The 12,363-nt window shown below is 53.1% G+C and overlaps 1 protein-coding gene across 1 annotated transcript in view; it reads right to left on the bottom strand.

The window, feature by feature from the left end:
* Window positions 1–12,363, bottom strand: part of LOC144673056 (uncharacterized) — a gene marked incomplete at its 5' end in the record, with an annotated part of 72,908 nt that overhangs the window by 37,990 nt on the left and 22,555 nt on the right. Inside the window, 3 exons of the mRNA XM_078535053.1 lie at window positions 1,736–1,771; window positions 6,636–6,698; window positions 8,316–8,342. Of these exons, the coding sequence (XP_078391179.1) occupies window positions 1,736–1,771; window positions 6,636–6,698; window positions 8,316–8,342 (126 nt within the window). The remainder of the gene's footprint in view (window positions 1–1,735; window positions 1,772–6,635; window positions 6,699–8,315; window positions 8,343–12,363) is intronic.

Below are 12,363 nucleotides of genomic sequence, written 5' to 3'. Positions count from 1 at the left end.
GTTAAGGACTATGATGGAGTCCAACGCTCCTGTACTAGAAATAGGAGATGCTGTGAGGGAGTTCCCCTTGCTCAGGGTGAAAGGCTGATATCAGGACTGAAACGCCCACACACCCCAGCGACGGGACAGTGCACTGGGAGCTTGACCTTCAGTCAAGAAAGTACAGCGCAGGCTGACACCTGAGACCTAGGCGCTCCCAAGGGGTTTTGACAGGATACGTAGGGAGAAACGGTTTCCAACTGTCAGGAGGGTCAGCAACCAGATTTAAGATGATCAGCAAAAGAGCTAGAGAGAGGGGGGGAGATGAGGAGAATTTGTTTTTATGCAGCAAGTTATGATGATCTGCAATGCACTGCCTGGAGGTGAAAGCAGATTTCATAGCTTCAAAAAGGGAATTAGATACTTCCTCAAAGGGGGAAAAAATTGCTGGGTTGAGGCAGAAAGAGTATGGTTGTGGGACTAACTGGATTGCTCTTCCAAAGAGCCAGCACAGACACAATGGGCCAAATGGCCTCCTTCTGTGCTGTAAGATTCTATTGCTTCTGTAGTGTATAATTTTATGGTGCCTCGGATGGGAATGTGTGGTTCCAAATTGAGGGAAAGCTTCAAGCGGAGAAAGGTGCTTGCCCACATGAAAGGGCAGAATGTCACACACCTAAACGGCGGCTCTACTGAGAGAGGCGTGGACACGGATTCATCTTCCCAGATCCCAACCACCAGCTATTCAGGGGTTCCTAATAAAGCAGCGAGTCTCTGTGTCGCTCACCACAGGTTCATGGAATATCTAGATGACAGCGGGGTAAAAATGTGTAAGGCCCAGCTTTGTAAACAAGCGAGGAACAACAGTTGGAGTTTGTTCCTCTTCGTGCACAATAAATGTGCTGTCTTTTCCCACATGGTGGGTTAAAAACTTGCACCTTTTATTCTACCATCAGTTCTGGTTTACGATTAAATTTTAACAAAGGAGGAGAAACGAAGCATATCATTATAAAATGGCTGCTTGAGTTAGACGCAACACCCTACTGGTGTCCGCTCAGAATTTCAATAGAGCTCTCTCCAATGAAAGGAAAGTGATATTGCAGGAACATCTACTCTTCTTTAGGACTTAAACCCTCTGGAAACACTCTTCAGTCAGGAGGACATGGAGACTACCCACAATGGCATTGTTTCAATCGATTGCAACGCAAGAACGCCTCGTCGGCCGTTCCGGCTCAGTGGGTAGCACTCACGCCCCAGAGTCAGGAGGTCGCGGGTTCAAATGCCACTCTGGAGATGTCAGCACAAAATCCAGGCCGACACTCCTGTGCAGTACTGAGGGAGTGCTGCACTGCCAGAGGTGCCATCGCCCAGGTGAAACGTTAAACTGAGGCCCCGTCTGCCCTCTCAGGTAGGCTATCTCGAAGAAGAGCAGGGGGGGGGAGAGAGAGGCGGGTGTCCTGGGCCAATATTTATCCCTCAATCAACATCACTAAAACAAGTCATCTGCTATTTGTGGGAGCTTGCTGTGCGCAAGCTAGCTGACACATTTCCTACATTATAACAGTGACTACACTCCAAAAAAAAAGTACTTAATCGGCTGTGAAGGACTTTGGAGGGTCCGGAGGCTGTGAAAGGCGCTACATAAATTCAAGTCTTTCTTTAAGTGTTGAAACCCCTCAATGCAGTGCTGGTCATTGGCCCTTTGAGCTGCCTCCATTCTACATTACAGCTGTGAGGAACATTCGAATATCCTTACCTTCATGCCTGAATCTCCCCGGGAACCTTTTGGACCCTAAGACAGAAAACACAAGGGTTAGAATAGATGAAAAGCCACATCTGCAGCTCTGATAAGACAAACCAGTGGCTCTGGCATCGGCCATTGATCAGTGGGGAGCTCTCTAGACCAGAAGCCTCTCAGCCACCATCTCGGCTGAAACTCCCCACTCAGTGCTGGGGAAAGTGCCGTACTGTTGGGAGGTAACGTCTTTTAGCTGAGACGGACAGCGCTAGAGCAGTGCTACACTGCCGGGGGTCTTTTAGATGAGACATTTAACTGAGGCCCCTTTTGCCCTCTCAGGTGGATACGAAGGACGCCCATGGAACTATTTCGGAGAACAGGAGGTGGGTTGTCCACCATATCCTGGCTAGCATGCATCCCTCAACCAACACCTTTAGAACAGATTATCTGATCATTACCACAATCCTGTTTGTGGGAGCTTGCTGTGCACAAATTGGCTGCCGCGAATCCTACGTTACAACAGTGACTGCACTTTGAAAAGTACGCCATTGGCTGTAAAGCGATTTGCGATGTCCTGAGATCGTGAAAGGTGCTATAGAAATGCAAGTCTTTCTTCCTTTTCATTGTATATTGCTTAATCTGTGCTGTAGACTGATAGGGTTCCATCTGGACACTTAAGCAAAAGGAGTTATAAAACATAATCAAAACTCCACCTTGGACTAGCCAAGGTCCAACTATAAGAATTACTAAATAGTTACCAACCATCGCCAAGGGGTTTAAATCCTAATCGTCAGACTGAGCCCTGCAAGTCCTCCATTCAGATATATGTCCCCTTGATCAATGACTTGCAATTTCTCCTCTGCTGTCTCACAATTTCTTAAAAATAGTGATCCCACCATCACGGCAAAAATATAAACCATCCTCCAGCCTTAAACATTACAATGACATCAAGGGATATAGGGATAGCGGGGGAAAATGGAGGAGAGGTGGATGATCAGTTCGAATTGCAGAGCAGGATCGATGGGCCGAATGGCCTACTCCTGCTCCCATGTTCCTAATTCCATGTACTTAGGCCAGCTCCTGCCCACCAGTCTCTCCTCTACCTGATCCTTCTGGGTAACCTTATCACTTGCTTATTCCCTGGAGGCTCAAAGCACTAATTTTGGGCAGATGCACCAGTCATTTCCACCCATGAGGATCCCTCTGACCAGTTGCAGGGGGGTCGTTCATGGTAGAGAAAAACTCCTTGTCCATCAGAAGATTTAACCTGTCCTCCGACCGGGCCAGGAGCAATGGTACATTTTGTGGAGTTGTCGGTAAGCACACAAGGCTCTGCGGGTTAGTAAGGGGGTGCGGAGAGCACTCAACACGATAGCACCAAGGACGAGCGGCTTAAGTTAATGCGGACAGACTGGAGAAGCAGGGGGTGTTCTTGTTGGAGCAGAGACAGCTAAAGGGAGATTTGACCAACGTCTTCAAAATGATGTGATCGGCAATGCACTGCCTGAAAAGGCAGTTCGATTGTGACTTGCAAAAGGGAACATATGCTCGAAAGAGAAACAGAGGCAGGGGTGTGAGGGAAGAACAGCAAGGCGGGACTAAGTGCCGGCACAGGCACGATGGGCCAAATGGCCTACATTTGTGCTGCTGGGCTCTAATGCTTGAAAAATAAGATTGACTGGAGAATGTGGCTTCTCGTAGGCTTAAGTGGCCTTATACCAACTCCAGCTAACACAGGAACGCGCAGGTTAGTCAGCTGCATCTCTGACCATCAGTTTCTCTGGAGGTTATAAAATCCGATGATAAACCTTATGACTCATTTGGTTTTAACACATCCTGACGGGAGCCCAGGATTGTAACTGCACCTCCACACACACACACACACACACACACACACAGAGAAAAATATAGAGAAACCACAGCAACCATTCCTCAGAAGCGGTGTGAGGTCAACATCCTAGCTTGGAAACCTTGAAAGAATTTTCTTTTGAGAAAGGCTTCTTCCACTTGCATCATTCTTGTTTCAACAGCTGGAAGATATTATAACGACAGCTGGAACAGGTTGTCAGAGGAAGGATGACTGGGGCCCGGGCACTGCCAAGCTGCAGTAACAGGAAGACAGCAGGGTCAGTGTCCTGGTTCATCGGGCCCAAAGACCTTCTTTGTCCAGAGTCTATTCTGCGATCGCATCAACATCCTCACTTGGTCAACTTGAGTCAGGCAGTTGTTAAAGGGGTCTCACATCTTTACCAATATATATACATATATATATATATATATATATTAAAAAAAAGAGGGATTTGGCAAATTTTCCCGAAACCTGGAAGAGCTGTGAAGCACTTCTCACCCTGAACATTAAGTCCAAGTGACGTGATGTTGACATTTAATTTTTCCGGCCCGTCGCCATGGTTGCGAGTAAAAATGGTGAACCCAAACGCCTCTTCGCGGAAGTGACACCCCTCACGAAATGAATGGAAAATGGGCAAGATTGCAGAATGAAAGGCAATGGTACGAACGCACGGATTAGGGGCAGGAGTAGGCCATTCAGCCCCTCAAGCCTGCCCCCCCCCAAGATCTGATTGGCTGATCTGAATGTGGCCTCAGCTCCACACTCATACCCACCCCCCCCACTGATAACCTTTGAATCCCTTGTTAGTCAAGAATTTATCTACCTCAGCCTTAAAAATATTCAATGCCTCTGTCTCAACTGCCCTCTGGGGAAGAGAGCTCCAAAGACTCATGACCCTCAGAGAAAAAAATTCCTCCTCATCTTAAATGAGGGGTCCCTTATTTTTAAACTGTGTCACCTAGTTCTAGTCTCTCCCATGAGGGGAAACATCCTTTCAGCATCCACCCTATCAAGTCCCCTCTGAATCTTATATGTTTCAATAAGATCACCTCTCATTCTCCTAAACTCCAATGGATACAGGCCCAGCCTGTCCTACCTCTCTTCATAACAAAACACTCCCATCCCAGGTACCAAACAAGTAAACCTCATCTGAACTGCCTCCAATGCATTTATATCCTTTCTTAAATAAGGAGACTAAAACTGTACACAATGCTCCAGATGTGGTCTCACCAATGCCCTGTACAACTGAAGCATAACCTCCCTGCTTTTATATTCCATTCCCCCTTTGCAATAAACGGTAACATTCCATTTGCCTTCCTAACTACTTGCTGCATCTGCATACCAACTTTCTGTGATTCATGTACCAGGACACCCAGGTCCCTCTGTACCACAGAGTTCTGCAGTCTCTTTCTATTTAAATAACATGCTGCTTTTCTATTCTTCCGGTCAAAGAGGACAAGTTCACATTTTCCCACATTATGCTCCATCTGTCAAATTTCTGCCCACTCACTTAACCTGTCTATACCCCTTTGCAGACTCCTTATGTCCTCTTCACAACTTACTTTCCTACCTATCTTTGTGTCATCAGCAATTTTGGCTACCATGCTATGGGTATCTAGTTGAAGTCCCAGCAATGGCCCCTGTGGCACTCCAGTCCTCACATTTTGCCAACCTGAAAATGACGTAAGAAGATCCTAAACTAGATCTAACAAGTGCCCATGCCTTGTTTTAGTGCGTGCTTTAGGTGCCAGCTGTAGCTCAGTGAGTGACACTCTTACCTTACAGCTAGAAGCTCCACTCCAGGTTTGAGGTCAACATCTAGCCTGTCGCTCCAGTGTCAGTACTGAGGGAGTGCTGCAGTGTCAGAGGTGCCGTCTTTCAGCTGAGACATTAAACCAAGGCCTCATCTGCCCACTTGGGTGGACATTAAAGATCCCAGTGCCCTATTTGAAGAGGGGGAGGGGAGTTCTCCCTGGTGTCCTGGCCAATATTTATCCCTCCATCAGCATGACAAACATAGATTATCTGATCGTTGTCACATTGCTGCTTGTGGGATCTTGCTGTGCGCGAATTGGCTGCCGCGTTCCTGACATTACAACAGTGACTACATTTCAAAAGCCCTTCATTTGCTGAAACGTGCTTTGGGATTCTGTGGTCATGACAGCCATTGTATAAATGCAAGTCTTTGGGTTTTTTTTGACCTCCGCCTATTCGTTGGGAGTAGTACAATAAACCCTGTGTAAAATTTCACACTGCAGTCAGACTAAACTATCACCGCTGAAGGGTCCATTGGAAACAGATGGGTTGAAAATGGAGTGCATTCTGTAAAGTGCAGGGAACCCGTCACACCAGACTGCTGCAGATCAAAGACTTTGACAAACTTCTCCATCCCAAGCAGCTCAGACTGACCAAAGTGGGAATGCGCAAATTAAAATCCATATCCATCTACAAGGTGCACTGCAGGAATTCACCAAGGCTCCTTCGACAGCACCTTCCAAACCCACAACCTCTACCATCTAGAAGGACAAGGGCAGCAGACACATGGGAACACCACCACCTGGAAGTTCCCCCTCAAGTCACTCACCATCCTGACTTGGGAATATATCGCTGTTCCTTCACTGTCGCTGGGTCAAAATCCTGGGACTCCCTCCCTAACAGCACTGTGGGTGTACCTACACCACAGGGACTGCAGCGGTTCAAGGAGGCAGCTCACCACCACCTTCTCAAGGGCAATTAGGAATGGGCAATAAATGCTGGCCCAGCCAGTGACACCCACATCCTGTGAATGAATAAAAAATCCTAAGAGGTGTCATCAACTTCGCAAACTCCACCACCAATTCTCCAGAGGATAGCTACATGCACACTCAAGTAAGGGTTCATTTGGACTCATTTTTTCTCCCACCAACCCACCAGACCCTCCAACTGACTGGGAGTCCAAATGAACTCAACTATCTGAGGCAAGTTTATACATGCAACTACGGGAGTGGAGATGATTCAGAAACGTGGTGGGCATATGCTTTCGTATTGCCAGCGCTGTTTTGTTGCTCAGCTGTGACTCCATTCTCTCACCTGTGGACCAGGGGGTCCTATTAACCCAGATTCTCCTGGATATCCTTGAGGTCCCTGAAATCCCTGAAAAAAAAATATAGGAAATTGAAGTTACAAATGTACATGACTGTAAATGGATATACAAACACGTGAATTAGGAGCAGGAGTAGGCCACTCGGCCCCTCAAACCTGCTCCGCCATTCAACAAGGTCGTGGCTGATCTGATTGTAACCTCAACCCCGCATTCCTGCCGACCCCCAATTCACCTTCCACCTCCTTGTTAATCCAGAATCTATCCACCTTTGCCTTAGAAATATTCAAAGGCTCTGCCTCAACCACCTTTTGAGGAAGAGAGGTCCAAAGTCTCACAACCGGTCCAAAGTCTCACAACCCCGGAGAGGAAAAATTTTCCTCATCTCCGTCTTAAATGGGTGACCCTTTACTTTCAAACAGTGACCCACAGCTCTAGTCTCTATCACAAGTCCCTTGAGCCTGTTCTATCATTCTATTCATTCATGGCTGTTGTGCATCTCAACCCCACTGACCTGTCTTGGTTCCATATCCCTTTATTCACTTAGCTAACAAAAATCTACCGATGTCAGTCTTGAAAAGTGCAAAGTTCTCTCTAAATGCCCTTTGTAATCATTTTAAACACCTCAACTGGATCACCAATCAACCTTCTAAATGCGAGAGGATACAAACCGAGTTTATACAACCTTTTTAATGAGTAATTTAACTCTTTTAAGCTCTGGTATCACCCTGGTCAATCTGCAGTGTGCACCAGCCAATGGCAATATACCGGTCCTGCAACTGAACCTCACTGAAAGGGAGACATCTTGTCAAAGTTTTTCATCTTGCACTCGTCAGGCCAAACAGAAGAATGGCAAATTTCAAACAGTCACAACAATTTATACCACAGGAGGGAAAAATATAAATTATTGTGACTGTCTGAAATTTGCCATTCCTGAGTTTGTCCTTTGACAAAACGTCTGCCCTTCAGCAAGATTCAAGAACTCTGAAAGTAGCCTGACCAAGGCTCGGTACAACGGAAACATCGCTTCCTTTCTCGTGTACCCCAGCTCCCTCCAGGTGAAGGCCAATCTTCCATTCACTTATGCGCCCATCCACTAGCCGTTGGTGATGTGTACGCGTGCACACTCAATTCCTAGTCTCTCACCATGAGAGAAACATTCCTGTTCGTCCCTCTCACATCCAAAGTGGAGGACTTCGCATTTCCCCGCAGAGAACTCCATCTGCCACACTTTTGCCCACTCGCTTAATCTGTCTATGTCTCTTTGTCACCTATACAAGCCTTTAGTTTCAGTGTCTCCCCATGAGCAGCATTGCACAGTTAATAGACAGCGACGGGGAGATGCCTGAAGGAGCTCAGCCACGTAGGTGTAATGCAATCAGCTGAAGAGCCTTGCTCATTATGCTAATGCTCAGCTGATGACAGAGACCCAAGCAGGCTGACGGGTCAAAATAGCAGCCGCCACCTCAACTTGATATATGTCCCCCCCACCCCTCCATCACCATGGGGGTGATGGGCAGTGAGGAGGAGAGGCAGCAGACCCAATGACATGGCCGGATCGAAGACGCCTCCGCTTTATCAGTGGGAGCCCCTGTGAATGACCAGCAGGATAATGCAGGGAGACAACACTTTGCTGCCAAACACAGACGGAGATCTCAGTCAGCACTCACTTGTTCTCCTCGGACTCCAGGGTCACCCTATTGAGGAAGGAAAAAAAAAAAGGGCATTAGATACAAGAGCAGCTCATTCAACCCCTTAAACTGGTTCCGCCATTCAGTTTGAAGTTGCCTTGTTTTAAAGTCGTTCTGCTTTAATGTCGGTCACTTACCGGGACCTGTATTCATGTATGGCTTTGGCAGTTTCATTTTAACCGTGTTTCGCGTCTGGCATAGGGTCACATGGCCCAATTGATGCCCTAACTCTAACCCTGACCCGCTCCCTGTCCCTCCCTCTCACCAACCTTCCAGGTCACTGTCAACCCTCCCTCTCATCGACCCTCCCTTTCACCGCCGATCTTCCCTCTCTTCCTCCCTGCTGGTCATCCCCGTTGCTGCCTCTCTCGCCAACCCTCATTGTTACTGCCTCTCAGCACCATTTTAGAGTGGCCTGTCCTGCTTGCTAACCCTCCCTCTTCCAGCCCTCCCTCTCGTTGCCTTTCCAGATTGTGGAGAGCCGCCACAACCCTACAACTCGCAGCTGCTCTCACTCTAACGCTGCTCCCGCTGCCTCTCGCCGCTCATCTCCTGAAGCCCTGCTCATGGCGAGGGTTCAGGAGAGGGAAGCAGCACACAGGAAAGTTGGGGGTGGGTGGAGATTTGGCTAGAGAAGGGTCAGGGAGCAGGATGTGTGGCAACTGGGAGGGTCAGAGAGCGAGAGAGGCAGCGAGTGAGAGAGCCGCTGGGCGGGAGAGGCGGCCAGTGGGAGAGGCGGAGAGAGGGAGGGACGGGGAGAGGGAGAGGCGGGAGCAGGAGAGGCGGGGAGCAGGAGAGGCGGGGAGCGGGAGAGGAGGGAGCGGGAGCAGCGGGAGCAGGAGAGGTGGGAGCAGGAGAGGTGGGAGCGGGAGAGGAGGGAGCGGGAGAGGAGGGAGCGGGAGAGGCGGGAGCGGGAGAGGCGGGAGTGGGAGAGGAGGGAGCGGGAGAGGCGGGGAGCAGGAGAGGTGGGGAGCGGGAGTGGGAGAGGCAGGGAGCGGGAGAGGCAGGGAGCGGGAGAGGCGGGAGCGGGAGAGGTGGGGAGGGGGAGAGGCGGGAGCGGGAGAGGCAAGGAGCGGGAGAAGCGGGGATCGGGAGAGGCGGGGAGCGGGAGCGGGAGAGGCGGGAGAGGCGGGGAGCGGGAGAGGCGGGGAGCGGGAGCGGGAGAGGCGGGGAGCGGGAGAGGCGGGGAGCGGGAGAGGCGGGGAGCGGGAGAGGAGGGAGCGGGAGAGGCGGGGAGCGGGAGAGGCAGGAGTGGGAGAGGCGGGAGCGGGAGAGGCGGGAGCGGGAGAGGTGGGAGCGGGAGAGGCGGGAGCGGGAGAGGCGGGAGCGGGAGAGGAGGGAGCGGGAGAGGCGGGGAGCGGGAGAGGCGGGAGCAGGAGAGGCGGGAGCGGGAGAGGAGGGAGCGGGAGAGGCGGGAGCGGGAGAGGTGGGGAGCGGGAGAGGCGGGAGAGGAGGGAGCGGGAGAGGCGGGAGCGGGACAGGCGGGAGCGGGAGAGAGCGGGAGAGAGCGGGAGCGGGAGGGAGTGGGAGAGGCGGGAGAGGGAGAGGCGGGAGAGACGGGAGCGGGAGGGAGCGGGAAGGCGGGAGCAGGAGAGGCGGGAGCGGGAGGGAGTGGGAGAGGCGGGAGAGGGAGAGGCGGGAGAGGCGGGAGTGGGAGAGGTGGGGAGCGGGAGAGGCGGGAGTGGGAGAGGCGGGAGTGGGAGAGGCGGGAGCGGGAGAGACGGGGAGTGGGAGAGGTGGGGAGCTGGAGAGACGGGGAGAGGGAGAGGCGGGAGTGGGAGAGCCGGGAGTGGGAGAGGCGGGAGCGGGAGAGACAGGGAGTGGGAGAGGTGGGAGTGGGAGAGCGGGAGTGGGAGAGGTGGGGAGCGGGAGAGACGGGGAGAGGGAGAGGCGGGAGTGGGAGAGCCGGGAGTGGGAGAGGCGGGAGCGGGAGAGATGGGGAGTGGGAGAGGCGGGAGTGGGAGAGGCGGGAGCGGGAGAGACGGGGAGCGGGAGAGGTGGGGAGCGGGAGAGGTGGGGAGCGGGAGAGGCGGGAGTGGGAGAGGCGGGAGCGGGAGAGGCGGGAGTGGGGGAGGTGGGAGCGGGTGAGGCGGGAGCGGGAGAGACGGGGAGCGGGAGAGGCGGGGAGCGGGAGAGGCGGGAGCGGGAGAGGCGGGAGCGGGAGAGTCGGGAGCGGGAGAGGCGGGAGTGGGAGAGGCGGGAGCGGGAGAGGCGGGAGAGGCGGGAGCGGGAGAGGTGGGGAGAGGGAGAGGCGGGAGCGGGAGAGGCGGGGAGCGGGAGCGGGAGAGGCGGGAGTGGGAGAGTCGGGAGCGGGAGAGGCGGGAGCGGGAGAGGCGGGAGCGGGAGAGGCGGGGAGTGGGAGAGGCGGGAGTGGGAGAGGCGGGAGTGGGAGAGGCGGGAGCGGGAGAGGTGGGGAGGGGGAGAGGCGGGAGCGGGAGAGGTGGGGAGGGGGAGTGGCGGGAGTGGGAGAGGTGGGGAGGGGGAGTGGCGGGAGTGGGAGAGGCGGGAGTGGGAGAGGCGGGAGTGGGAGAGGCGGGAGTGGGAGAGGCGGGATGGGGGAGAGGCGGGAGCGGGAGAGGTGGGGAGGGGGAGAGGCGGGAGCGGGAGAGGTGGGGAGGGGCAGTGGCGGGAGTGGGAGAGGCGGGAGCGGAGAGGCGGGAGCGGGAGTGGGAGAGGCGGGAGCGGGAGAGGCGGGAGCGGTGGGGAGCGGGAGAGGCGGGAGCGGTGGGGAGCGGGAGAGGCGGGAGCGGGAGCGGGAGAGGCGGGAGCGGTGGGGAGCGGGAGAGGCGGGAGCGGTGGGGAGCGGGAGAGGCGGGAGCGGGAGCGGGAGAGGCGGGAGCGGGAGAGGCGGGAGAGGCGGGAGCGGGAGAGGCGGGGAGAGGGAGAGGCGGGAGTGGGAGAGGCAGGAGAGGGAGCGGGAGAGGCGGGAGCGGGAGAGGCGGGAGCGGGAGGGTTGGTGGACGAGAGGCAGGTCAATAGATGAGCATAATTCTTTAATATTATCAAAGTTCTTTTCTTTCATGTGAGGTATGAATATGGGAACGTGAAGTATTTCAACGTACAGGAGATAATGTTATCATGTTTTGTTGTGATGAGGAAGATCCTGCAAAATCAATCCACGGTTTTACACTGGATTTGATGGGAAAACCGGATTCACTTCACGTTGCTTCACTTGAAGTTGCACTTTCCAGGAAGGTAACTGCATCGGTAAGTGAGGGATTGCCACAGACTATGTCTGATCTGTATCTCAAACCCTCTCCCTGCTTCAGTTCCGTACCCTTCAAAACCTTGGCCGAGCAGATATCTGGCAATCCCAGTGCTAAAATTTGGACCCGGCCGCCAGCAGAACAGCTTTCCCGGAGGAGAGAATCCCAGGTTCCTCGCTGTGTGAAGACGGGCTTCCTGACCCCAGTCCTGGGCAGCCTGGCTCGAGTTTCATTGTTATGCCCCTTGTTCCAGACACTCCCTTTAACAAACACTGAACAGTTGACCGGGATAAATTTTGTTCTGTTTAGCGCTGGGGTTAAGGTGTGGCCGCTCTCATCAGTTCTGTATTAACTACTTACGCAAGCAGTTGGCAACTATTAAAAATGGTTTTGATTTTGGAGGCCAAGTTTCTTAAAGGCTGCCGGGTGCCGCTGATGTGGAACATCCCTTCCCAGGACTGGGTGGATAATCACTGGCTGTCCACACGTCAAATTCGAGGCAGAGGGACAGGTTTTACCCGTTAGTTTCTTGGGCAGGGCCCTCGATCAAGAAAGGCGGGCAGATCAGCGCGGGGAACTGAGAGATTAGTGTGCCCGACTCTGTGGCTCCCCCCAGCTTTTCGGTCTCAAACCACTGGTTGGGGCGGGCGGCAGATTGCGTAATACTGAACCCACGCCTAACTGTCCGGTGGGACGAGGGATAAATCACTAAAAACCCACCCTCAGGACCCTCAGCTCCATCTTGGTCCGGTCCCAGTAATGCAGGTGACCCCTTCTAGTTGGTAGATGTAGGTGAGGGGGAGGATATGTTCCTGGCCAAT

The sequence above is a fragment of the Cetorhinus maximus genome, unplaced genomic scaffold, assembly GCF_964194155.1.
Source record: "Cetorhinus maximus unplaced genomic scaffold, sCetMax3.hap1.1 HAP1_SCAFFOLD_225, whole genome shotgun sequence".
In the NCBI taxonomy this organism is placed as follows: Eukaryota; Metazoa; Chordata; class Chondrichthyes; order Lamniformes; family Cetorhinidae; genus Cetorhinus; species Cetorhinus maximus.
Note: the sequence above shows the minus strand (reverse complement) of the source record. Positions and strands in the feature narration are given on the sequence as shown.